General features: G+C 37.5%; 1 protein-coding gene across 2 annotated transcripts in view; it reads left to right on the top strand.

Annotated features, from left to right (window-relative positions):
• The first annotated feature begins 969 nt into the window (after positions 1 to 969).
• Fam174a (family with sequence similarity 174 member A) overlaps positions 970 to 26,758 on the top strand; it is a 32,725-nt gene continuing 6,936 nt past the window's right edge. Inside the window, exons 1-2 of one of the 2 annotated variants that reach the window (XM_021627784.2) lie at positions 970 to 1,613; positions 24,147 to 24,285. In XM_021627784.2, coding sequence (XP_021483459.1) covers positions 1,180 to 1,613; positions 24,147 to 24,285 — 573 coding nt within the window. In that variant the 5' untranslated portion in view covers positions 970 to 1,179. Of the gene's footprint in view, positions 1,614 to 24,146; positions 24,286 to 26,758 lie in introns of those variants that run through there. The other variant, XM_021627783.2, reaches the window with a different exon arrangement.

Raw genomic sequence — 26,758 nt, 5'->3', positions numbered from 1 at the left:
GCTGCAGAAGCCAAAAAAAAAAAAAAAAAGCAGTTAGTCATATATCATAACAAGGTGATAGTCATGGCTGCACATTTTTAGGTGGGGGTCACTGAGTCAGGGTTACTGGGAACATCTTATCTTCCAGGGACTGGAGTCAAAGACAAAGGGCTCCAAGATGGATGCTTAGTATGAAATGAAGTTTCGTTAGGCATCACAAGAAAAATGCTCTAGGCTCTAGCTCTTGGTTGAAAATGGTTATAGAACTAAGTAGAATTCATTGGTCGATGCTTTCTTGCTTCGTACTGCTTGCCTCGAACTTGCTTTGTACATGAAGGCTCAGTAGAGCATGTTTTCAGTTGTGATTTTAGCTGTCTTCAGAGTGATCCTGATGGTTTGCCAGTACAAGAACTAACCTGCAGTTCTAGACCCTTAAGCATCTGGCTCTTAACAGATGTTTAGAAAGTCTTGAAGATCTGTTTATTAAGACTGAAAGAAAGCTCCACAAAGAACAGAAATTCTAACAGCATGTACGAGTACTGGTTAGCATTTTAGAATTTTCTAATCATATTTATATTAAACCCCTGTCCCACTGTTCCAGGAAAAGTCAGATGTCTGATTTGTCTCAGTGTTCCTTGATGGAAAACTTAGACAAAGTCAGAATACTTAAAGCTAGAAAAAGCTCTTTTTTTTATTATTATTTTTTATTTTTGTCTGTTTGTTTGGTTTTTTGTTTTTTGAAAAAGCTCTTTTTAAAGTTTGTAATCTTGCTGAGGAAACTGAGACCAAAGTGTTTCCTGATTCGACACACTTTTGAAGTTTGGCCTTACGGAAATTTAATCGAGTTTCCTATCACTCATATTTCCCCCACATGGAAAGAACAGACGCAGACTAGGTTGGACCACCGCGATCCCCAGTGCTGCGCGGCGCCGTAGGTCGGGCCTCTGACGTCACTGAGCGCGGCCCGCCCCTACAGATTAGCAACCGGAGGCGTCCGTAGCAGCAGTGGCTGCGGAGATGTACGAACTTCCGGTTGTCCCAGCCATCCGCTACCACCGGCGGAGCGGCCCGGCGCAGTCTCCTCAGGCTGCTCTGTGCGGGGAGTCGGCCCTTGGCCGGTTCCGGGCGCCCATGGTCGGCGCTGCGGACCGGGAGGCCGGCCCGGCGGCTGCGGCGTGCTGAGAGGGCGGCGTGGGGGCGATGCCGACCCCGCGCGGCTACTCCGGGCCTTGCCGGCTCCGGGCTCTGGCCCTCGTCCTGCTCTTGTTCCCCGTGCTGAGCGGGTCCGGGGCGGTGCCTTCGGCCGCAGCCAGGGCGGCGCCAGGATCCGGGCCTCCCGAGCCCGGGCCGCGCACGCTGGCCCCACTGCCTCCGGGCCCCACGGCTGCCCAGCCGCCAGGCCACGCTCAGGCTGAAGCCGCCGGCCCTCGGGGAACCGAGAGCCGCAATGGCACCGGCCCCGGGGCGGGGTCGGAGGCGGATGGCCTAGGAGGAAAGGCCGAGAAAGGCTCCCTGGGTGGCAGCCTGGCTGTGAGCCCCAATCCTGGCGACAAGCCCATGACCCAGCGGGCCCTGACTGTGTTGGTGGTGGTGAGCGGCGCGGTGCTGGTGTACTTCGTGGTCAGGACCGTCAGGTGAGGCATAGCCTCCATGGGGCTCCCTGCGGCCTAGAGCAGGCTGGCAGGTGACCTGTTCCTTGAAGCAGGGAGGATGTCTGTGACCTGGGCTTGACTCCCTGCCTACTCCCCGTCAGGGACTGGAATGTAAAACCATCTGGTTGGCTGTCATAATGGCCTGTGTTACCCTAGCTGGCGACACAAGCTGTTGCCTTTCGTTTATAAGTCACCAACCCACCTCCAACATATCTCTCTGAGGCCCCCTCTGCCTTAAAGTACCCCGAATTGGAAGTGCTCCCCCATCCCCTAGAATTTTGATTACACTGCTGTGCAATGCTACTGCTCTTCAGTTGGTGTAACTAACTTGTCAGTGTTTTGCCTGTTAGAATGCACAATTTGTGAGTTGGGGTTCCATCAACATGGCAAAAAGTCCTGGTGGATGATTCACTTTTCCAAAACTTAGAAGTTCCTCCTTACCAGTTGTATTTCTTTGATGGTGCCCTTAATCTACCCTAAGTAAGTTATACTCAATTAGAGTTGGGTACCACATCTCTGGAGAGGTGTCAAATAGAGCAAGACCCCACCAGAAGGGACCAGCCAAGAAAACAGCTATGGAAAAGTTAATTGTTTCCATTTGCATAAAATAAGAGCAGATGGTATTTTGTGGTTTATTGTTTTTAAAGTTACTTCACACTTTCCCTATGATTACACACTACCATTATTTAATACATGTTTTTAAATCATGGAAACAAAATTTTGTTTTTAAAAAGTTTTTGTGAATGGAAAACGAACATGACTTGTCCTAAGTGGTTGATTAAAAAAATACAATGTTTATGGCTGTGTAGTCTAAAGAATCATACAGAATTTGTTTTTATGACACATATTAATTAGCTACAGTTTTACGATTTTCCAAATAATACATTATCTTACAAGTGTATAAAATTATATACTGGTAAGATTTGAAGTTCTACACTGAAGCTGATATTAAGAAAATACCTCTTGTCAAGTTTTGGTGTCATATATATATTGAATCAGAAAAAAATTTATTAAATTGCTCCCTTCTTTTCCAAGTTGATATGATTTTGATCCATTAACCACTACAAATAATTGATGCAGAAGCAAATTTGAAAATCTAGTGTTTTTCTGTTTGGTTGGTTTTCCTTTGTTTTCTGTTTTTATTTTGTATATACAGTTTAGGCTAAATGTTAAAAAAAATGGTCATTCTTTTTACTATTTTTAATGAACAGTTAACTTTTTAAAAACATTTTAGATCAAGTATTTATTTATTTTTCATATTCTATTGGTTAGAATCCACATATATAGGCTCCTGAAACCCTTAATAACTTTTAAGATTGTAAAGGAATTCAAATCACTTGAAAAGCCCTCACAAAGGCAATATCATTGGGCTAGAAATGGTTGATTTACAAAGGTTGGAAAATCCACACGCACTTTGTGACTGGGAAATTAGCCGATGTTCAGAAGGTATTAAAAGCTTGTGACCACCAAAGTGAACTTTTTGATGTTAAGAAATCTTAAAAGACAAGTAATTTTTATATACAATTTTTTTTAACACTGTATAATTTCTGTAAGCACCAAATTATCCTTGGTATATAGGTACCATACATAGGTATGATGATAACTTTCTTGATATGCTTCTTGTTTTTGTTTGTTTTTCTTTCTGTCCCACCTTATTTGTAATCTTCTATAGAAATGTTTACTGCCCTTGCTTTTCTACGTTTATTTCTGTATAACTTGGAAGAACTCAGCCTTTTCTGATTCTGTTGGCTGATTCAGTTATCATGTTGTAAATGAGAACAGCCAAATCCAGAACTGTGACTGATAAAAACTGCATACATCAGGCAGTGTCTAACACATTGGTGTAGTCCAAGTTCTAAATTTAGTTGGTTGCCGTACATCTGAAGCTTGATTGATGCTGACTAAATTGAGGAGATCCAGAACTCACTCTTTACTTCCAGATTGTGCTTTTCATCCTCATTATAGTGGTTGCTCATTTTGACTCCCTTTCCAAAATATGTGTGACAGAGAACCAGAGTTGCTTATTTGTGCCAAGGGAGAATACTTCCGAATCATTTCCTTAACTGACGACATGAGGTGAAACTGAGTAATTTAATTATAAAATTTTATGTCAAACACTATGAGATTTGGAAAATGTTTTGTCTCATTCTAACTCAGCATCACATGTGTTTGGATAGACATAACTTATACTGGTACTGTAGAATCATTCCAAGCAATGGCATTCTTTCTGTAAAGGAACTTGAATCTATCACAGGAGTGCTCTCTGGGTAAAGTAGACTTCATAAAATGAATACAGCCTCTCTGTGAAAATGCTTCTTGTCTGTTTTATTTACCATATGCCCATTGTTGAACCTTGTAGCACTGTGCACAGTGTATAGAGAGCACACTGTTGCTTAAAGAATATTAGTTCATTCTTTAAGTTGCTGAGTAGGTAAGTTGTGAGGATTAGAAACTTAAGGGGTAATTGCTATTTGCTGAGAGAAGAAATATGAAGATCTCAATTATACTTAGATTACTTTCTTTACTGTAGGACATTCTTCATATACTAAACTGTGTAAGGCTAGAAAACAATTATAGAGGTTTACTATAATTTTAAGTGTGTATATTGATTATATACAAAGTTTCTATTATAAGTTTATGATTAATTTTTCTTGCCATAAAGACTTTTTTTTAAAAAAAAAAAATGCTATGCCACTTTTAGTCAGTTTGGTGCATCTACTTTTCTTTCTTTAAGAAGTTACTGGACTTCTCCAGTCTCAGAAGTCAATGAATTAGATATAAAGAGCTCTTGCAATGGTAGCAATGAGCACCAAATTTAGCATTGATTGTCTTCATTCAGCCAGTCAATATTTACTCAGCTGCTCTACATTGGGCAATCACATTATCATTCTGAAATAAGTCAACATTACTGCCTCTGTGGCACTTACAGCCTGGATGAGCACAAGAGCATTTATCAAACACTTACATAAAAATTGCAGCAAAGGAGCAGTAAAGTGTGGGCTTCCTACTCATCATGTTCGTCCTTTCTAGTGGTCCTTTTCCACCTTCCCATCTTGGCTTCTTTGGATGACAGGGACCATGTGTACATACAATTACTGTACAGCAAATAAAAAATAGAATTATAACAGTTATGTCGGGTCCTGTTAATATGTAGCATACAGAAACTACATTGCATTAATTACTGTCAATTGTAACTGGAACCTGTAATCTAAAGCATAAAATGAAGCTTTCTTCAAAGACTCTTATTTTGTAACTAAAGTACCACATTTGATATTTTACTCGCCATGTCCATAAGCTCATCTATATGAATAGCTAATTGATGTGTGTTGCACAGAGTGTCACATAATGTGAGCACATTTTCTAGTTTAATTCTTGCAAAAATCTTCAAAGTAGATGATATTCTTCTAAAGTAAGTTGAGGCTGAACGAAGTTGAGTGGGTTGTCTGGAGCACATACATAGGATCTCTAAGTTGTGGTTGGTCTGCCTGAATCCAGTGACTGTGGTCTTTTAACAGAAATTCCTTATCTAAGGTGATGTGTACATTACAGTAGCCAGTTAATTTGTGGAAAAAAAATGATGTGGGTAATGTTTATGTGTAAAATGTGATTTTTAGTGGACATTACTCTACAATTGAAAAATACCTAGTGTTTATTGATATTCATTTCTGTGCTAAGCTGAAAGTAATTTAGTTTGCTATGTCAACTACATCCCATCCTTCAAAGATTTTCTTGATTTGCTAGAGAGCATCAGAATGGCTGTATTTCAAAGCAACTACTACTGCTAGACATTGTCTTGTTTGTCTGCATGTTTTCCTTCCTTTCTTTTTTATTTCTTTTTTATTGTTATATTTATTTATTTATTTATTTATTTATTGAAATAGAGTCTATGTAATCCATCTGGCCCAGTACTTGCTGTGTAGAACAAGATAGCCTTAAACTTGGAGGTAAACCTGTCTCTGTCTCCTAAGTGCTGGAATTAAAACTGTGTGCTTAAGATGTTCCGGAAGGCCATAGGAGAAGAAGAGGGAAGGAGAATAGGATTGGGAGGAGATGAGGGAGGGGGCCACAGCTGGGATACAAAGTGAATAAATTGTAATAAATAATAATTAAAAATTAAAAAATGTTGAGGTATAACAAAAAGATGATAGTAAATAAGTTGGAAACTTGTAATGATAGAACAAAATCAAAATTTTAAGATGTAGTCATCAGTCAGAAAAAATACTGTAAAAAAAATGTCGAGCTCCCTATCTGCTTTCTTAAGAATATGAGTTTCTTAATGAATTTCCCTACCAGTTATAAAGCTACGTCATCGATAGAAATTCAATTTAGACACTAATAAAGATAGAAAGCCTGCATATTTTTAAATATTAATTAGTCACTGCCATCAATTTAGTAACTATTTCTAAGTACCTGTCAATAGTAGGCCTTGTGATAAGAACTAGCAATGCATAAGATGAGAATTTTTTAGATATTTTTTGATAGTGTCATTTGTGCTCTGGTTTGTCATCACTTACTCAAAGAAGAAATACATGTTGAATATATTGTATAAAGAGTTGTGAAACTGCTTTGAAATGCATATAACAAATGTTACTTCTCAAGGAATTGTATTTTTTTGAGAGATGAAACTTTACTAAATGTTTATGCATATTGTGAAGTAATAGTGTTAAATATGCCATATGGCCTATTTTAGATGTCAAGATATGACAGTGGTGGTGGTGTTAGTAGTGAGATAGTGTAGGCTGTCAGTCATCACTATGCAATGAAACTATTGGCGAAGAGTGAGAAAAACCAGAGAGGAGTGGCCATTTTACACTTTAGGAAGGAGCACAGTGCTTCCATCCAGATATTTAGCAAAGTAAGTAGGCCTGAGCAGAGAATGTAAATACTCTGTAGGGACAATAGTAATTATTTCTTTGAGCTTTATAACAAAATACCTTCTGTCACTCTTCTCTCCCTACAAAACATGAAGAAAAAGAAAAAAGAAAGAAAGGAAGAAAGAAAGAAAGAAAGAGAAAGAAAAGAAAGAAAAGCTCAACCATGTTTGTAGCAGCTTTATTTGTAATAGCCAGAAGCTGGAAACAACCCAGATGTCCATCAATGGAGGAATGGATACAGAAATTGTGGTACTTTTACACAATGGAATACTACTCAGCAATTAAAAACAAGGAAATCATGAAATTTGCAGGCAAATGGTAGGATCTAGAAAAAATCATCCTGAGTGAGGTATCCCAAAAGCAGAAAGACACACATGGTATATCCTTCCTCACTTATATAGACCTATAAGATAGCATAAACATACTAAAATATGTACACCTAAAGAAGATAAACAAGAAAGAGTTCGAGGGGTAAGATGATCAATCCTCATCTAGAAAGACAAAGGGGGTGGACATTGAAAATAGGAGAAAACAAGTAACTAGACAGAAGCCTACCACAGAAGGCACCTGAAAGACTCTACCTAGCAGTGTATCAAAGCAGATGCTGAGACCCATAACCAAGCCTTTGGCAGAGTGTAGGGAATCATATGAAAGAAGGAGGAATTAGTATATTCTAGATGGGACAGGGAGTCCCTCAAGGTCCAAATATATCTAAGCACAGGGGTCTTCTATGAGACTGTTTATCCAACCAAGGACCATGCATGGATATAACCTACAACCCCTGCTCAGACATAGCCCATGGTAGCTCATTATCCAAGTGGGTTCCCTAGTAAGAGGGACAGGAATTGTTTTTGACATGAACTCATGAGCTTCCCCTCCCCACTGAGGGAGGAGCAGCCTTGCTAGGCCACAGATAAGGACATTGCAACCATCTTGAAGATACCTGATGAGCTAGAGCCAGACGGAAGAAGAGGAGGACCCCTGCCCCCTCAGTGGACTCAGAAGGGGGCAGGGAGGAGATGAGAGAGGGAGGGGAGGTTTGGAAGGGAAAGAGGAAAGGGCTATGGCTGGGATACAAGTGAATGTATACAATTATTTAAAAATAAAAAAAAATATTAAAAAGAGAGAGAGAGAGAGAAGGAAAAGAAAAGAAAGAGCTGGCTAAGTGAGGGAATTTACTAGAATCTTGAGATACCAAGAAATCAAGGGCAAGAAAACTGAGGAGCATGTAGAGATAAATGCAGACTTATACAAGAAGGATATAAAGCCATCACAGGACAGAGGTCCCTGCATCTGTACTGCAAGCATGCAGCTTTTCAGTGTGTTTTGTTTGCATACTCTTTTGTCTTTCAGCTCAGGAATTAAATGCTGAGGAAAAATAAATATCCTCTCTTTTTACAGTAAAGATAATGTAGCAGGGCAGAAGAAACCTGGAGTCTAGCCTGCTAGTCTATAAGGACGTTCAGATACACATCCCCTAGTATTCTATAGAGGAGGGTGAAGAAGTTTATCATTCTGTAGTAAGGGTTAGTTCTGAACAGTTCTAGTATAGTAATGGCTTATTTTGTGTTAATCTTACTGTGTTGGTTTCTTTTCTGTTTTCCCAGTTAAATTCCATTTTAGTATAGCCTGTTAGGAACTTAGCCTCCTTTCAATTTATTCTCACTTTCACATCTAAGTTAAGTGACACCAGTTCTGCTTAGATTTGCAAATCATGGAAACGAATGGTATCTACCTGCAAGGATTAGATCTATATAAAATGGGTAGCTCAGTTCTGCCAGTAACAACCATTTACTGCATTTTGGGGGTGATATTGGTTATTTTTCTTTTTAAATGTGATCTGCATTCTACCTCACTTCTCTTATAATTTAAAGAATCAATACTTTTGAAATTTTCTTTTTCCTTTTCTTTTTTTAGACTGTTTTTTTCTCATGTAGCTCACTCAGGCTGGCCTCAAAATCTCTATATATATGAGGCTGGTCTTGGCCACATGATCTTCCTTCTTTCATCTCCCAAATACTGGGATTACAGTTGTGTACTATACTGCTAATGTTTTTGAGCATTTCATTTTTGTTTATGATGATGATGATGATGATGATGTGTGGTCTGTGTGTTATCTGTGTGTGTGTGTGTGTGTGTGTGTCTGTGTGTGTGTGTGTGATGGTGTGATGGTGTGATGGCCATGGCCCACAAGAGGAGTTCACAGTGTAAATCTGAGGAGTTGATTCTGTCTTCCTTTAGTGGAATCCGGGGATAGGATTCAGGTTGTCAGGCTTTTACAGGAAACACATTTATTCACTAAGCTGTCTTGCTGTCCCAGAATGTTTGAAATACAGTCTTTTCACTTTGTCTTTCGTAAGTGCTAAAACGTCTACATTTGGTCAATACTTTTATTTTGTATATAGCAGAAAAGTAAAGGTATTATAAATTTTCTAGATGTTAATGCCAGGACTATGCTTCTGGATGTTTTCATATCATTTGGACACACAAGGAAATGGATATCCATATGGTGTTCTTTGATATGATTCACTCTAGACCCTGCTGAGTGACTTCAAGAATCGACAATAGGAAAGGCCTTGTCTTATGCATCAGCTTGTATTTACTGCTGATCATTTGTATATGTGGATGTTATCTGAAAAGTGTTTGAAGGATGGTGATAAATTTGGACTATGTTACAGTATAACTAAGCAAGTTTTATGAGCCACTTTTGAATCTGCAAGTTTGTTCCTGGTAAATTTAAGTGACTGTTAACCCTCTCAAATTCTCTGGCTTCTGGGACTTCAAAGACAACAGGTTATGTTTCTTCTCAAGAAATCAACTATCCAGTAGAGGTTTTTGATGATTGGGGTAATAAGTTGTAGATCAAGCCCAGTGTTGGAGAAAAGGGCTCTGCGATCTTATTCTGGAGACAGAGACCATTTGAAAAGGCATGTATTGTCAACACTAACTGTTGTGTGCACTGAAGTATTTGTGTATAATTAACATGTGCCCACTTCAGCTCTGCCCTCTGACCCGGTTTACTGGGAGGATCTGCAAAGGATCATCACTTGATCTGTACAGAGAAATATTTGGTTACTGTTAATGGTTATAATTGTACAGGCAGGTGTTAGGGATCTTTTGGCCTGCAGGGAGATGATCCTGACAAGGTGAAGTGTTGTAAGCAGTGATTAATATTTACTAATAATTATCTTTTAGTAATACTGCTGTTAGTCCTAAACAGCTGTATACTCAAATTACCACACACAGACTGGTTTTATTTAGTTAACCTAGAACACAACGCTGGGCAATAGTTACTCATCCTAAACCTCCAAACCCTAGTAGTTTCCTAACATTTAGATTTCCCACATTATACTTGCTTTTTGTGAAATCTTAGGTCTAGTTCATGCTCCATCTCCAAGCTCTCCTCCTGCCCTTTCTCCACTCATTTCCTACCCTCTAGCTCCTCCCATCTTTCCTGTCCTTTGGCTCCTCCCAGCTCAACATTGTGTCTAGTTACTTTATTTGAAAATTTACACCAAGTTGAGACAGGATGCTTAGGATAAGTATCACAATGCAATATCCGATTGAAAACGGGGGGGGGGGGTAGAAATCAGCATTTGAATGAACAAGGGTAAAGTGTATACATTAAAAAAAAAAAAAAACATTATACCAACAGTGAAGAATGAAACTCCTCCTGTCAGTACCATCTCTGGAGGCACTGGGTGAAAATTTCCAGAGTCTGATCTTGTGGTTTATTCTTATACATTTAAACACAATAAAGCTTTGGAAAAAGATTTCCATGTGACAGTTAGCACAACAAAGCTTTAGGCATAGCAACATAGAAACTCCTTAGCAAATAGCAAAGCACCTGTGACCTTTACAATAAGAAGGAGTTCCATTGGCTGAGGTCAGGGGCCTAGAGAAGGATTTGTAATAGGCATATGGATAGATTCTATTGATGGGAGATGCAAAGTACATAGAACGTCTTTAATAAGGATGGATGGATTCTGGTCACTGAGAAACAAAATATAGGATTACAGTCTAAACAATGCTCAGGATATTGGGGGATTCCAGTGGAGGCTGGCTCCTAATAGAATGACAAAGAATCACCAGGTTGTTTGACCACTTCACTCTGCATTCCAGGAGACCAGGCATCATTCAGTTCCTTCCACTGAAGAAAATAGGCACATGTGAATAATAATCCTGATTTCTACAGTGATTACTCTAAGCTGTGCTTCCTACAGGCAAGAAGTTTTGGATTACTAACTTGTGTATTCAAGAATAAACTGTCCAATTTTGCTTAAATGCCGGTCCTGGTAACTTAAGTAGAGCAGCAGCATTTGAAGGATTAGGAAAGCAAAGAATCTGAGAAGACAGGAAGGTGTATCTAACCCTGTAATGGTAGGAATAATATGGACATGGCATCCAAGAGCTTTTGCACTAAAATGTCCCATTTGTCTATGGCCATGCCACCCTCCACATGCCTGATCTCACCTGATACATCCCTCTTTCTATGTCTTTTATACTCCTTTTCATAGCCTCACTTTTTTTAATGAGTATTTTTTTAGTTGAAGTTTTCTTAAACAGTTTTGCAAACATGCAACATTCATGCTAACTACTTTTCTTTTTGTTTCTACTACCTATATCCCATTTGTGCATTTCAACCCATAAATAAATCAGTTGATCAACCAATCAACCGATCAATCAGTCACTACCCATTGTTGTTTGACTCTAAAATAATGACCATGGCTAAGCCCATCAGGTGTTAAGGGATGGCAAACTGAAAGTCACATAGGGAGCCCTGGCTAGTAATTAGGTCACAAAACAAAATGAGTAGATGGGAACAAGAGAAAAGAAAAAGATGGGGAGTAGAAAAAAATAGCCTCACTTTTAATTGTACCACTCTGAGATATCTGTAAAGAGGACAGTTTGTAAATTAAATACTTTTGTCTCTTTTCATGTACTTTTTCCTCTTTTTGTTAGCTGTGGACATAACAATTTGTACTTTGGCTTCAGCAGTATCAATCTTTTTTTTTTTTCATTTCTTGTTTTTTTTTTCATTTTTTGTTTATGGAATCTTGCTTTTCCCTGTATTTCCTGGTCTGGTTGGTGATTTTTTTTTTTTTTTTTTTTTTTTTTTTTGCTTATATCCTCTGACACAGGGTTGCATATATGATCTCCAATTCATTATATAACTGAGGCAGGCTGTGAACTATAGCCCAGGCTGATCTCCAATTCATTATGTAACTGAGGCAGGCTGTGAACTATTCCTCCTGACTCTGCTTTTGGAGAGTTGAAATTTCAGGCAGCCATAATGCCCTGGTATATAATGTGGTGAGGGGGCCACCATTGCAAGCCCATGACAAGGTGTAACCACCGGAGAAATTACACTGCCCAACAGATCTGGTATGAAGGAGGTTTACTGGGGTAAGGGAGAGGAATGAGGACCTGGAAAAGATGGGATAGAGGTAGTGATTGAGACATAAAGGCAGAGAGAGAACAGAGAGAGACTATGTGGGGACAGAGAGAAGCTGGAACAGCGAGAGACAGCTGTGCCAGGTGTGTGCTGTCAGAGGCATGAGCAATTGCTAGACCCTGAAGGCTGAATCCCCTATATGATAACATATAGACCACCACACCTGTTTTCTATGTTGGTAAACACTTTTTTGCCTTGGAGAGCAGGTCTTTGATTCCTGAGTTCTCTTTCTATCTACTAGAATGTGAATATCTGCAAAAGGAATGTTCTTACCTCTGTTATATTTCAGTGACATGTGGACCTTTTCCTTAACAGTTTGTTCAGTCTTTGTATCACTGTAGTCTATTATCGGTATCTTTATATAGAAGAATTTCAACTGACACCTTGTGTGTTTGGTTATAGAAACAGGAAAAGGTGAAAAGAGAGAGGCCCAGTTAGAGTTTGATTATGTAGCACATCCAGTTTTGATTTCGTGGTGAAAATTTTAGAGGACTAGCATCGTAGATCACTACTTACTTGCTTTATTACTGTTACAGAAATTGCTTCAGGTTAATTCCTGTTTACAAATTTCTACAGTAATTCTTGGTTATGGTTACTTCTATGGTAAAGAAAGTAAAGATAAAATGTTTATTTATGTGAAAATACAGGTATATAATTATATAGTTCTATATTTACATTCTGAGACCTACTTTGCTTTTTGTATAAGCTCATAGAAGGTACATGTGTGAGTGTGCACATGACCTCATTCTAACTTGGTTGTATTATGAAACAAAGATTATAATTTATGTTGTTTCATATTTAATACACTCGTTGCATGTAGCCCATAAAAGAAAATGAAAAGAACAAATTTATGAATTAAGTCAGGTGCTTTCACTTCCATAGAGTAGGAAAGTGGATTTTTATTCTGTTATGTTTATTTTATATGACATCAAACACTTTTACATAAAATTTTATCAAGCTTACTTTAGTACTTTTATTTTGATTCTATAAATAACTGGTGCATATTATTGAAACAGAGATAGTTCCAACTACACTGAATATATTTTTTAATGTTTCACCAAGGAATCTGCATCTCTGTTAAGACAGCCACTTGAATCATTTATGATATGATTAAATGTAGCTCAGTATAGAGTACTGCCTCACTTTCCCTGCCATTTTGGGATTCCAAACTTTTTTGCTTATTTTATATAATATTCATAATATTCACTAGGAACCAACAAAATATACTTTTATGCTGCCGTATGTATTTGTTATGCCTAATTAAAAAGTATGCATATGAGTAGCTATATGTATATAATTATTAGCATATTTATATGTATGAAAGTAAAGAATAAGGGCTGGAATTTAAAACCTTCTCCATTACATTTTGATTGAACAATAACGTAAACTAGATAGTAAAAGATAAAACTTGCTTTTTATGTTAATGTGTTTGTTTATTGAAATGCATACTATATTTTATATTTAACATCTTAAGTTCATTGGGTCAACACAATTTTAAAATTTTTTGTTTTTATCTTCTTGATAAATATCACTATATACAACAGTGTTTGTATAGCAGTTGATATTTTTATGGCATGTAGCTGTTATGATCTAAGTGATGGATGCTGCAAAGTCACATCATGGGACAAATCTCACGTGGAAGGTTTATTGGGAAAGGGGGTATACAGAAGCTGCCTCTAGGAAATGGTAGAGGGAGAAAGCGGATAGAGGAGGCACTGGCTCTTTATAAGGGGATATAATGCATGTACTAGGGACAGATGCAACTCATGGCAACAGTGGAAATGTGTGCTGGAAATTTGTTGGATCTTGGCAGCTAGTTATGATATATCCTGTTGTCACTGGGTCCCTGGGGCAGGCCAGTGGAGTGCCTGGTGGCTAACAGTAGCTGTCATCACTGTGTGTATCACTAGAATGAGGAAAGACATTTTTTTAGAGAAATAGCTTGTCTAGTTGTTATATTGCTATAAAGCTTTTAAGTTTTGTTTAATTTTATATGAGGTAATATGTATTTTAATTGATAAATTTATTTTAATCATGATGCATCTCCCACTTAATATTTGGCACATAATTATTCTGTCCCCGTGTAGGAAATAGGTTCTTGTTTTAAAAAGATTTTTGAAAGACAATGTTTGCATATTTACTGAATAAATCTACAGTGTAAACTATAGTGAGACTATGCCCAGACTATACATAAGCTGGAATAAATGATAAAATTCCTCAGTCAGTACTGTCAGAAGTTTATACCATTCCAAGGCATGGGATATAATATTAGACAAATGCATTTATCTGGTGCTGAATATTAGGACATCATTCAGCTTGTGATGACATCGGTTGTAGTTAAAGCATTAGCTGAGTGAATCCAGGTTATTAGCATGTTGCCCATTTGATGTATATGACCTGCGAGTATTAAGTTTTTACCAAATGTAAGCTCATATGACATCAAGTTCCTCACTGACTGAAACTCTGGGAAGTCATGTGATTTAGAAAACCCACTGAAAGAATCGCCGAAGAGAAAAAGGCTCTGTTAGAACTGTCAATATCTATAACTGTGCTGGGTCAGGTTTAGCTCACTGTGTGCTCATGTTCACATCACAGGAGAGCATGTGAAGCATTACAGATATTTAAATAGCATCTTAATTACTAATCAGTAAGTAAAAATAGGACGAATAGTGAACTACTTTCCTAAGCTTCTTTCCAAAGTAATGCTTTTAGTTTTTTGTTAAGTGCTTTAATAAGTCTAAATTTAACTTGGTTAATAAGCTAAATCCTATCTGCCAGCAAATTTCTGCAAAGTCCTAGATCAAAGAAATTTTTTAAGTATTATAAAAGAAACAAAATATTAAGACAAATATGTGACAGAAGCCATGGCCCGTAAAACCTAAATGACTGTAAAAACTTGGGATTTTTATTTTATATGATTTGTGTAAATGTGTGAAAATCTCTGTGTATGTTGAATTTATATATGCATTGTAAATTTGTTAGTTTAAGCATGTAATTTCTTACTATAAAATGCTTCTTTATACTTCACACTGCCTTGTTCTTTTTAGCTAAAGCATTTATTTTTACAATGTTTAAATATGGGATGTTAAATACTGCACTGAAACCAGCTTATTAGTTCATCACCTCTAAGTAGATATAAAGATAGATACGTAAGAAATGACTCTTGGAAATTATATTTTTCTCCAGATGTAATAGTATCTAACACATTTTGATAGCCGGTAATAGACATTTTATGTTCAAAAGCTAATATAATGTCTATTGGTTAATATGACTCAAACAGTAATTTTAGCATATACTTGTTTGCATAAATGTATGGGCCCTTTGTCTTTCAGTGTTCTCAGAGTCACTTTTGAAGAGGCTCTTAGTACTCTGCCATTGGTGCTGAAGTTAATGTTCTAAATAATCAGTTAACATTGTTATGTTAAGCTGAGGAAATTATAGTTTGATTAAGGTAAATGTCATTTATGATCATTTGCTGAAATATTTGTTTTCTTCCTAATCTCCAAAAAGTATCTATGCAATACCCCCTGCTTACTGTATATAGTGTTGATGCTATTGCCTTGGAAGTTACTTGGGTAGAGTGTATGGTCATTGTTGTGATCACTGAGTCAGAAACCTACAGCATAGTGATGCCTGGTTTCTGTTCCTGAAAGTTTTGGTTTAATTATGGCACAAGTATAATCATATAAAAATCCTTAGCCTGTAGCCATCATCAACTGAAGAAACATCAAACTAAAAGGAGAGAAACATAAATCAGTCCCACTGAAATCAGGAACAAGGCATGGCTGCCCACTCTCCATATCTGTTAAATGTAGCACTGGAAGTCCTGGCTAGAGCAATAAGACAACTAAAGGAGATCAAGGGAATACACATTGGAAAGGAAGAAGTCAAAGTATCACTATTAGCAGATGATATGATGGTCTACTTGAGTGATCCCAAAAATTCTACCAGGGTATCCTTCGGCTGATAAACGCTTTCAGCAAAGTGACTGGATTCAAAATTTACTTAAAAAAAAAAAATCAGTAGCCCTGCTATATACAAAAGACAAAAAGGTTGAAAGAAATTAGGGAAACAACACCCTTAACAATAGCCACAAATAACATAAAGTACCTTGGTGTGAAAGGCCTCTTTGAAAAAAAAAATTAAGTCTCTGAAGAAAGAAATTGAAAAAGATATCAGAAGATGGAAAGATTTCCCATGCTCATGGATCATTTAGGATTAACATAGTGAAAATGGCCATCCTACCAAAAGAAATCTACAGATTCAATGCAATTGCCATCAAAATAACAACACAATTCTTTACAAAACCTGAAAGAACAATTCTTAATTTCATATGGAAAAAAAAAAAAAAAACAAAATTGCTAAAACAATCCTCTACAATAAAAGATCTTCTGGAGGTATCTCCATCCCTGATCTCAACTTTTACCATAGAGCAACAGTAATAAAAGCTGCATGGTATTGGCATAGAAACAGAATGGTGGACCAATAAAATCAAATAGAAACCCCAAAATAAACCCACATACCTACAAATACTTGATTTTTGACAGATAAACCAAAACAATACAATAAAGATAGCATCTTCAATGAATGGCGCTAGTCTAATTGGATGTCTACATGCAGAAAAATGAAAATAGATCCATATTTATCACCCTGAACAAAACTAAAGTCTAAATGGATAAAAGACCTCAACATAAAACCAGACACACTAAATCTGTTAGAAGAAAAAGTAGAGTCTTGACCTCATTGTCACAGGAGATAACTTTCTGAACAAAACAACAGCACAGGCTCTAAGATCAACAATCAGTAAATGGGATCTCATGAAACTGAAAAGCTTCTGTAAAGCAAAAGACACTGTCGTCAGAATAGAATGATAGCCTACAGAGTGGGAAAGGATCTTCACCAACCCTATATCTGACAGAGGGCTGATATCCCTCCAGAATATATAAAGAACTTAAAAAGTTAAACACCAAAAAACAAAGTAATCCAATTAAAAAATGGGGTACAGAGCTAAACAGAATTCTCTGCAGAGGAATATATAATGGCAGAGAAACACTTAAAGAGATATTCAACATCCTTAGTGATCAGAGAGGTGCAAATCAAAATGATCCTGAGATTTCACCTTACACCCATCAAAATGGCTAAAATCAAAAACTCAAATTTCAACACATGCTAGAGAGGTTGTGGAGAAAGGAGAACCCTCCATTGCTGGTGGGAATGTCAACTTGTACAACCACTTTGGAAATCAGTCTGCTGCTTTCTCAGAAAATTGGGAATAATGCTTCCTCATCTAGCTATACCACTCTTAGGCATATACCCCAAATTTGCATAAGTACACAACAAGGACATTTGCTCAACCATGTTTGTAACAGCTCTGTCCATAATATCCAGAAGTTGGAAACAACCTAGATGTCTCTCAGTGGAGAAATTGATACAGAAATTTTGTTACTTTTACACATTGGAATACTACTCATCAATTAAAAAACAAGGAAATCATGAAATTTGCAGGAAAATGGTGGGAACTAGAAAAGATCTTATTAAAGGAGGTAACCCAGAAGCAGAAAGACACATATGGTATATACTTATAAGTGGATATTAGCCACATAATATAAGGTAAACATACTAAAATCTATACTCCTAAAGAAGCTAAATAACAAGGAAGACCCTAGGGAAGGTGCTTAGTCCTCATTTGGAAGGACAAAAGCGATAGACATTAGAAGCAGGAGTAGACAGGGAGAAGAACAGGAGCCTACCACAGACAACCTCTGGAAGTCTCTACTGATCGAGGTATTGAAGCAGAGGCTGAGATTTACAGCTAAGCTTTGGATAGAGCGCGTGGAATCTTATGAAAGAAGGGGGAAAATTTAAAGAAACCAAAATAAACTATTAATGTAGTTACAGACCTTCAAAGAGATTATCATAAACCCTGGAGTCTCACTATTTAAAAGATTCCAGCCAGCCTTGATGAGCCCTGATAAGCCAGGGTTATGTAGAAGGAGAGTGTGTCCTCCCCTATCAGGGGACTAGGGAAAGAGCATAGGAGAAGAGGGAGGGTGAGTGAGACTGTGAGGAGGGGACTGTAGCGGGGATACAAAGTGAACAAATTGTAATAAATAAATGTATAAATAAAATTAAATTAAGAAAAAAAGGAAAGACCTGGAGGGGAGAGGAGCTCCAAAAGCAGACCAATACAGCCAAAAAAAAAACCAAACCAAACAAACAAAAAACTGAGCCCTGGGGCCATGCAGAAACGGATAACCCCAACCAGGGACAATGCATGGAGAGTACATAAAACCCAGTCTCAGATAGAGGAATAGACTTAGTATCCAAGTGGGGTCCCTCAAAAGGAGAGCAGCAGCTTTCTCTGTCATGAAAGTAGTGTCAGACTCTCTGATCACCCCACCCTCGTGGGGTGCAGCCTTGCCAGGCCACAGAGAAAGACAATACAACCTGTTCTGATGAGACCTGATAGGCTAGGGTCAAATAGAAGGAGAAGAGGACCTCCCCTATCAGTGGACAGGGAGAGGAGCATAGCAGGAGAAGAGGGAGGGAGAGTGGGAATGGAAAGAGACAAGGGAGGGGCCACAGCTGGATACAAATTGAATAAATTGTACTAAATGATAATAAAATTTAAAAAAACCCACAAAATTGGAAAACACTATTTACTATATAAGTGGTTAAATATTATATAGCCACCATGTACTGTATAACCACTTTTACTATATAAACAAAAGACTAATTAGTATATCTATATATAGCTATATATCATACATATGTCTGTATACACACATATGTAGGCATAAGGTTATTTTGTAATTCAGAGGCTGATTTGTGTACCCCCCCCATATCTTCTTGCAATCCCTTTCTGAGAATATCCTGTCCCAATATTGTGTTACTACTATTCCCCAGTTGTCTCTTGATATGCCAATAAAACAGTTTACAGTCACTGAGTTGGGGAGAAAATAGGACTGGACTTGCTGCCAGCCAGAGGATGAAGTTGGGGATTCTTGCAAAGGCCAATTTCTGCAACAAAGATAAACACTACTTCAGAGTAAAGGGCTGAAAAAATGTCTTTCAAGCAAACGGACCCAGAAAACAAGCTGGGGTAGCTATCCTAATATCTAATAAAATAGACTTTCAACCAAAATTAATGAAAAAAGATGAGGGATACTACATTCTCATCAAAGGAAAAATCCACAAGAGGATATCACAATTCTGAACATCTATGCCCCAAATACTAGAGCGACTACATTCATAAATGAAACATTATTAAAACTTAAATCATACATCTATCCCAACACCTTAATAGTGGAAGACTTCAACACCCACTTTCACCAAGGGATAAATCAAAGAAGATTTATTTTTAGACAGAAGTCAAATAGGGAAATAAAGCCACTTACAGAGGTCCTAAATCAAATGGACCTAATAGATGTCTACAGAACTTTCCATCCAAACTTAAAAGAGTATACATTCTTTTCAGCACCACATGGAATCTTCTCCAAAATAGACTATATAGTTGGTCACAAAGCAAGCCTCAACACATATAAGAAGGTCTAAATAATCCCCTGTATTCTATCTGACAAACATAAACTAAAGCTGGACCTCAACAACAATGGAATTAGAAAAGAGCCTACAAGCACATGGAAACTGAACAACTTGCTGCTCAATGACAGCTGGATTAAGGAAGAAATAAAGAAATTAAGACTTCCTAGAATTCAAAGAAAATGAAGGTAAAACATACCCTAATTTATGGGACACAATGAAAGCAGCGCTCAGAGGAAAATTCATAGCACTAAGTGCCTTGAAGAAGAAATTTGTGACATCTCATACAAGCAACTTAATGGCCCAACTGAAAGCCCTAGAAAATAAAGAAGCAAATACACAAGAGGAGTAGGCAGCTGGAAATACTCAAACTCAAGGGAGAAATCAAACAATTAGAAACAAAAGTATTAAAAGAATCAATGAAACTAAAAGATGGTTCTTTGAGAAAAATCAACAAGATAGACAAACCTTTAGCCAAACTAAAAGGCAGAGAGAAACTATCCAAGTCAGCAAAATCAGAAATGAAAAGGGGGACATAACTACAGACCCTGAGGAAATCCAAACAATCATTAGGTCGTACTACGAAAGCCTATATGAAACAAAATGCGAAAATCTAAAAGAAATGGACAATTTTCTTGACAGATTCCATCTACCAAAATTAAGTCAAGATCAGGTAGAAAGAGTGAATAGTCCTGTATCCCCCAAAGAAATAGTATCAGTCATCAACAGTCTCCCTTAAAAAAAAAAAAAAAGCCCTGGGCCAGATAGTTTCAATGCAGAATTCTACCTGACCTTCAAAGAAGTGCTAACTCCAATTCTCTCCAAACTATTCCACAAAATAGAAACAAAAGGAACATTACCAAACTCATTCTATGAAGTGACAGTCACCTTGATACCTAAACCACACAAAGACCCAACCAAAAAGAGAACTTCAGACCTATCTCTCTTATGAACATTGATGCAAAATTGCTCAATGAAATACTTGTAAATTGAATCCAAGAACATATCATTCACCATAACCAAGTAGGATTCATCCCAGGCATACAAGGATGGTTCAACTTATGGGAAATCCATCAGTGTAATCTAGCACATAAACAAACTGAAGGAGAAAAACCACATTATCATCTCCTTAGATGATGAAAAAGCATTTGACAAAGTCCAACACCCATTCATGTTTAAAGTTTTGGAGAGATCATGGATACAAGGCACATATTTAAACATAGTAAAGGCATTATACAGCAAGCATATAGCTAACATCAAACTCAATGGAGAGAAACTGAAATCAATCCCACTGAAATCAGGGACAAGGCAAGGCTGCCCACTCTATATCTCTTCAACATAGTACTTGAAGTCCTAGCTAAGGCAATAAGACAACTAAAGGAGATCAAGTGGATACAGATTGGAAAGGAAGAGGTCAAAGTGTCACTATTCACAGATGATATGATAGTATACATGAGCGACCCCCAAAATTCAACGAGAGAACTCCTTTAGCTGATAAACACCTTCAGCAAAGTGGCAGGATACAAAATCAACAACAACAACAACAACAACAAAAAAAAAACAGAAGCCCTCATGTATACCAAGGATAAAAAGGCTGAGAAAGAAATCAGGGAAACAACACCTTTCACAATAGCCACTATTTAACATAAAGTATCTTGGGGTGACTCTAACCAACCAAGTGAAAGATCTGTTTGAAAAAAAATTTAAGTCTCTGAAGAAAGAAATTGAAGAAGATATCAGAAGATGGAAAGATCTCCTGTGCTCATGGATTAGTAGGATTAACATAGTGAAAATGGCCATCCTGCCAAAAGCAATCTAGAGTCAACACAATTCCAATCAAAGTACCAACTCAATTCTTTACAGACCATGAAAGAAAGATTCTCAGCTTCATATAGAGAAACAAAAAAAAAAAAAAAAAAAAAAAAAAAAACCCAGAATCTCCAAAAGGATCCTGTACAACAACAAATCATCTGGAGGTATTTCCATCCCTGAACTCATGCTGTACTACAGAGCAGTAGTAAAAAAAACTGTGTGGTATTAGCATAGAAACAGAAAGGAGGATCAATGGAACTGAATAGAAGACCCAGAAATTAACCCACACACCTCTGAATACTTGATTTTTGACAAATAAGCCAAAACCATTCAATGGAAAAAAGACAGCATCTTCAACAAATGGTGCTGGTCTAACTGGATGTCTACATGTAGAAAAATGCAAATAGATCCATATTTATCACCCTGCACAAAACTAAAGTCCAAGTGCATCAAAGACTTCAATATAAAACCAGATACTCTAAATCGGTTAGATGAAAAAGTGGAAAAGAGCCTAGAACTTATTGGCACAGGAGACAGCTTCCTGAACAGAACACCAACAGCACAAGCTCTAGGAGCAAAAATCAGTAAATGAGACCTCATGAAACTGAAAATCTTCTGTAAAGCAAAAGACACTGTCATCAGAACAAAACGACAGACTACAGACTGGGAAAGAATCCTCACCAACCCTATATCTTATAGAGGGCTGATATCCAGAATATATAAAGAACTAAAGAAGTTAAAAAGCAATAAATCAAATAATCCAATTAAAAATGGGGTACGGAGCTAAACAGAGAATTCTCTGTAGAGGAATATAGAATGGCAGAAAAACACCTAAAGAGATGCTCAGCATCCTTAGCCATCAGATGCAAATAAAAATGACCCTGAGATTTCACCTTACACCCATCAAAATGGCTAAAATAAAAAACTCAAATGACAACACACTCTGTAGAGGTTGTGGAGAAAGGGGAACCCTCCTCCACTGCTGGTGGGAATGTAACCTGGTACAACCACTTTGGAAATCAATCTGGCGCTTTCTCAGAGAATTAGGAATAGTGCTTTCTCAAGATGCCGCCATACCAGTCCTAGGCATATACCCAAAATTTGCTCAAGTATTCAACGAGGACAATTGCTCAACCATGTTTGTAGCAGCTTTATTTGTAATAGCCAGAACCTAGAAACAACCCAGATGTCCATCATTGGAAGAATGGATACAGAAATTGTGGTATTTTTATACAATGGAATACTACTCTGCAATCAAAAACAAGGAAATCATGAAATTTGCAGATAAATGGTGGGATCTAGAAAAGATCATTCTGAGTGAGGTATCCCAGAAGGAGAAAGACACAGATGTTATATACTTACTTATATAGACCTATAAGACATGATAAACATAATGAAATCTATACACCTAAAGAACATAAAGAAAAAAGACTTGAGGTGAGATGATTAATCCTCACTTAGAAAGACAAATGGGATGTGCATTGGATGTAGGAGAAAACAAGTAACAGGACAGGAGCGTACCACATAGAGCCTCTGAAAAGACTCTACCTAGTAGTCTATCAAAGATGATACTAAGACTCATAACGGAACCTTCGGCAGAGTGCAGGGAATCGTATGAAAGAAGGGGGAGTTAGTATGACGTGGAGAGGATAAGAGCTCCACAAGGACCAAATATATCTGGACACAAGGGTCTTTTATGAGACTGAAACTCCAAGGACCATGTATAGATATAACCTAGAACCTCTGCTCAGATGAAGCCTGTGGTAGCTTAGTAACCAATTTTTTTCCCTAGTAAGGGGAACAAGGACTATTTCTAACAGGAACTCAATGGCAGACTCTTTGACCTCCCCAGTCCCCAAGGAAGGAGCAGTCCTGCTAGGCCACAGAGGAGGACTTGCAGCCAGTCCTGAAGTTACCTGATAAAACAGGGTCAGATGAAAGGGGAGGAGGTCCTCCCCAATCAGTGGACTTGGAAAGGGGCAAGGAGGAGATGAGGGAGAAGGGGTAGGGTTGGGAGGGAATAAGGGAGCGGGATACAGCTGGGATACAGAGTTAATAAAATGTAAAATAAAAATAAAAATTTAAAAAAAAGGCCACTTTCCAGGAGGGTTCATAAGAGAGAGCTCAGAAATAAAAGCTACAAAGTACAAATACAAATATCACTGGGATGTATCCTGAGAGGAGACAAGCATAGTCTAGATGGTTAAGCATATTATGAATACTGCTCAGTTCTTGTGCTGCAAAGCTTATTATTAAAGAAAAAAAAATACTCAGGTGGTACTGATGTTTGTAGTCGAGGTGCTCAGCCATGTTTCGTGGTAACAACAATGCTTAGTTGTGTTTATCAATAAGAAGGCCTCAAGGACATGAGCTAGGGCTGGAGAGATGGCTCAGCGATTAAGAGAATTGCTGCTTTTCCACAGGAGCTTGAATTCAGTTTCCATCATCCATCTGGGGCATTTCAAAACCAACTGTAGCTACATCTGCAAGGGCTATGTCACCTTCTTTCTTCTGGCTTATGTGGGTATCCACGCATATTTAATTCAGTCATTCACATAAATAAAAATAACCTCTCTCAACTTTAGTTCACAAAGTTTCAAGAGCCTATGCTGGGCAGGAGAAATTTTTATCTCTTACAAATATATAGCAATGGATTTGTTTAATGAATTACTAGTAATCCTTTGTGCTAAACTGATTGTTTTAATATGCCTGAATTTTAATCAGTTTTATACTGAGGGTATACTTGGTAGAAAACATGGACTAATTTTTTCAGCTTACATGAAGTAGAGATTAGGCTGCATTAAAATAATTATATTAATTTGTTCTATTTAATAGGATGAGAAGAAGAAACCGCAAAACTAGGAGATACGGAGTTTTGGATACTAACATAGAAAACATGGAATTGACACCTTTAGAACAAGATGATGAGGATGATGACAACACATTGTTTGATGCCAATCATCCTAGAAGGTAAGTTGGTACAGTAGTTTAATGCAGTGTGTCAGGGTGCAAATCTTTGTCCAGACAATTGATGTATATTGTCATTCTGCTGTCTTTATTCTATCAGATTTTTATTGAGTTCTGTTTAATAAAGTTCTTTGCCTGTGCAAGCCATGGACCTCATTTACATAGCTTTGTTGAAATGGATACAAATAAAAGCTTGAAATGAGCTTTCTTTTTGCAGAGTTCTTTGCAGTGTTTTGGGTTTGAAATGTTTCTTTCTTGAAGTATGAATTACCTTATCATTTGTTTGGTTGTGTTTGGTTTTGATAATTATTTAGTAAACTTACTTTTAGTTTCACATTCTGAAATTATTTTGTAGTTTGTTTTATTTGATTTGCAAATAGTTCTCCCTGATAGAATTATAAGGCCGGAGGTTTGTTGTCTCATGATGTACTGTGATATTTATATACAGATGTGGTCTCAAAACATATCAAAATCTTTCCTAAGGAGAATGGATAAACAAAATTATGAGGGTATATGATTAATATTAGTGCAAATGGAATGAGAAGACACAACAAGGGTTATAGCATGTAGCAAAGATATGCTACGATAACAAGGCTTTTCTTCTGACAGAGATTAGAGTCTAGAATCATAAATCAAAGGACACAGAAGTCTTTCTTTTGCTTGATTAAATTTATCCTTTGACAGTTTCATACAGTACATTCTGCTTCAGTAACTTCACCCCCTACCTTGTCTGTCTCTCCTGGAGTTACACCACCCTCCTTTCTGCAAGTTCCTTTCCCACATTCATGCCTTTTTGGTTTGGTTCAGGTACACTGAGCTTAACCTGAACTTTGCATGAACACGAGAATGCAAACTGCAGTATGGTGGTCTCACTCTTACTACCGCCAGCAACAGAGTGAACAGCACCTCACACGCCTTCCCATTGCCATACTTCCCCACCATGATGGCCTTCGACTGTAAGCCAAGGGAAATTCTTACCTCCTGTATAGGTAACAAATACAGGAGTTCATCAAAGCCAAGTTTGCAACAGGCAGAAATAACTAACTAAAGTTTAATTGTTGTGAAGGTGAAGCTTCAGAAATAAAAGGAAAAGTTCATGAGACTATTATGTATAATTATATGCCATCAAGTTTAACCGAGAAAAAGAAATGGATATATTTCTAGACACCTACCTGGTGTACTTTTTGCGAAGGAAGACCACCTCTCCTACTCCCAGCTTTCCTCATTTACCTGTAGTTTTTGTGTAGGGTTGAGGCCTCATAGTCTTTTCTTTATCCAGTTTGCCATGTTCACTGGTACCATCCTTATTCAGCTCACAGTTGGGCAGTCATGTTAGTGAGACTTTATGGTGTAGCTTCTGATACCAGTAGGAAAGAAATCCTCACAGCAAACACCTGACCTTCTGACTGTAGAAGTTATTATGGGCCATCAAGTATGAAGCCAGTTTTATTGTGAAGAATTAGGGATGATTATGCAGTATCCCAGTGATCAGAGCAAACTGAATGCAATCATTTTGTTATAGAATCAGTGTTTGATATCTGCTAAATACCCAGGTACTGTAGCAACGTCTGGCTGTATAGGATGAACAGAGATAGACAAATTACCCAGTTTAGTAGTCTGTTAGATAAACCTTGGGCTAACAAGTTCAGAACAAAAGAAACTAAAATAGTAAACTTGGGATTTCACATTTTTATTAATTAAGTTACCAAAATTAATGGTAATGTACTTTTGGAGGCCGAGCATATGTTCAATCTTAAAATGGGAAACAAAGATGGATAGTTAGAGACACAAAGTAGTAAAATTCAGTTCAATTGTTTCTGTGTTCTTCCTTTATTATCTGCATTTGTGTGCGTGTGTGTGTGTGTTGATGTAGATTAAATCCAGAGTCTAGGATATTTATGCTATAGAAGCACCTCTGAGCTGCATCCTCAGCTCTGCATTTGTGTTTTTATGCATTTGTATTTCTTTGTTGGTTGGCAGAATTTATGACTGGGAACATCTAGGGAGTGGAGTATTTTTCTTTGAGAAGACTAATAACGTCAAGCTTGTAGTAGACACACACATACATAAATACATACATACATGCACGCAAATGTAGGTTTATTTGTTTGGTATATAATACATATTGGAAAAATGCTAGCACTGTACAAAATTCCGTTTGTTAATAAAAGTCCTGTATTAAATGGTATTTGACATAATAATAAAGAACCTACAAGCAGTGTTTACTCTTCTTTATTACTTTATCTTTTGTTGGATGTCTGCCCATTTTAGTCTTTCTTCTTCTATTTCTTATTGTTCCATTTGTGTTTGATCCATTCTTTAGACCAAGCTGCCTAGTAGCTCTATTCATCTCTTTAAAGATATGGATTAATGAAGTAGAAGATCTGAGAAATGTAGCATTCTCCTTCCTGTTCCAGTTATTAAAAATAACTGCATTCAGTGATGAAGACTGCTAGGAATGTGCAGCAGTAATGGAGCAG

The sequence above is a fragment of the Meriones unguiculatus genome, chromosome 15 (assembly GCF_030254825.1).
Source record: "Meriones unguiculatus strain TT.TT164.6M chromosome 15, Bangor_MerUng_6.1, whole genome shotgun sequence".
NCBI lineage: Eukaryota > Metazoa > Chordata > Mammalia > Rodentia > Muridae > Meriones > Meriones unguiculatus.
The sequence above is the reverse complement of the archived record's forward strand: the minus strand, read 5'-3'. Positions and strand labels throughout refer to the sequence as shown.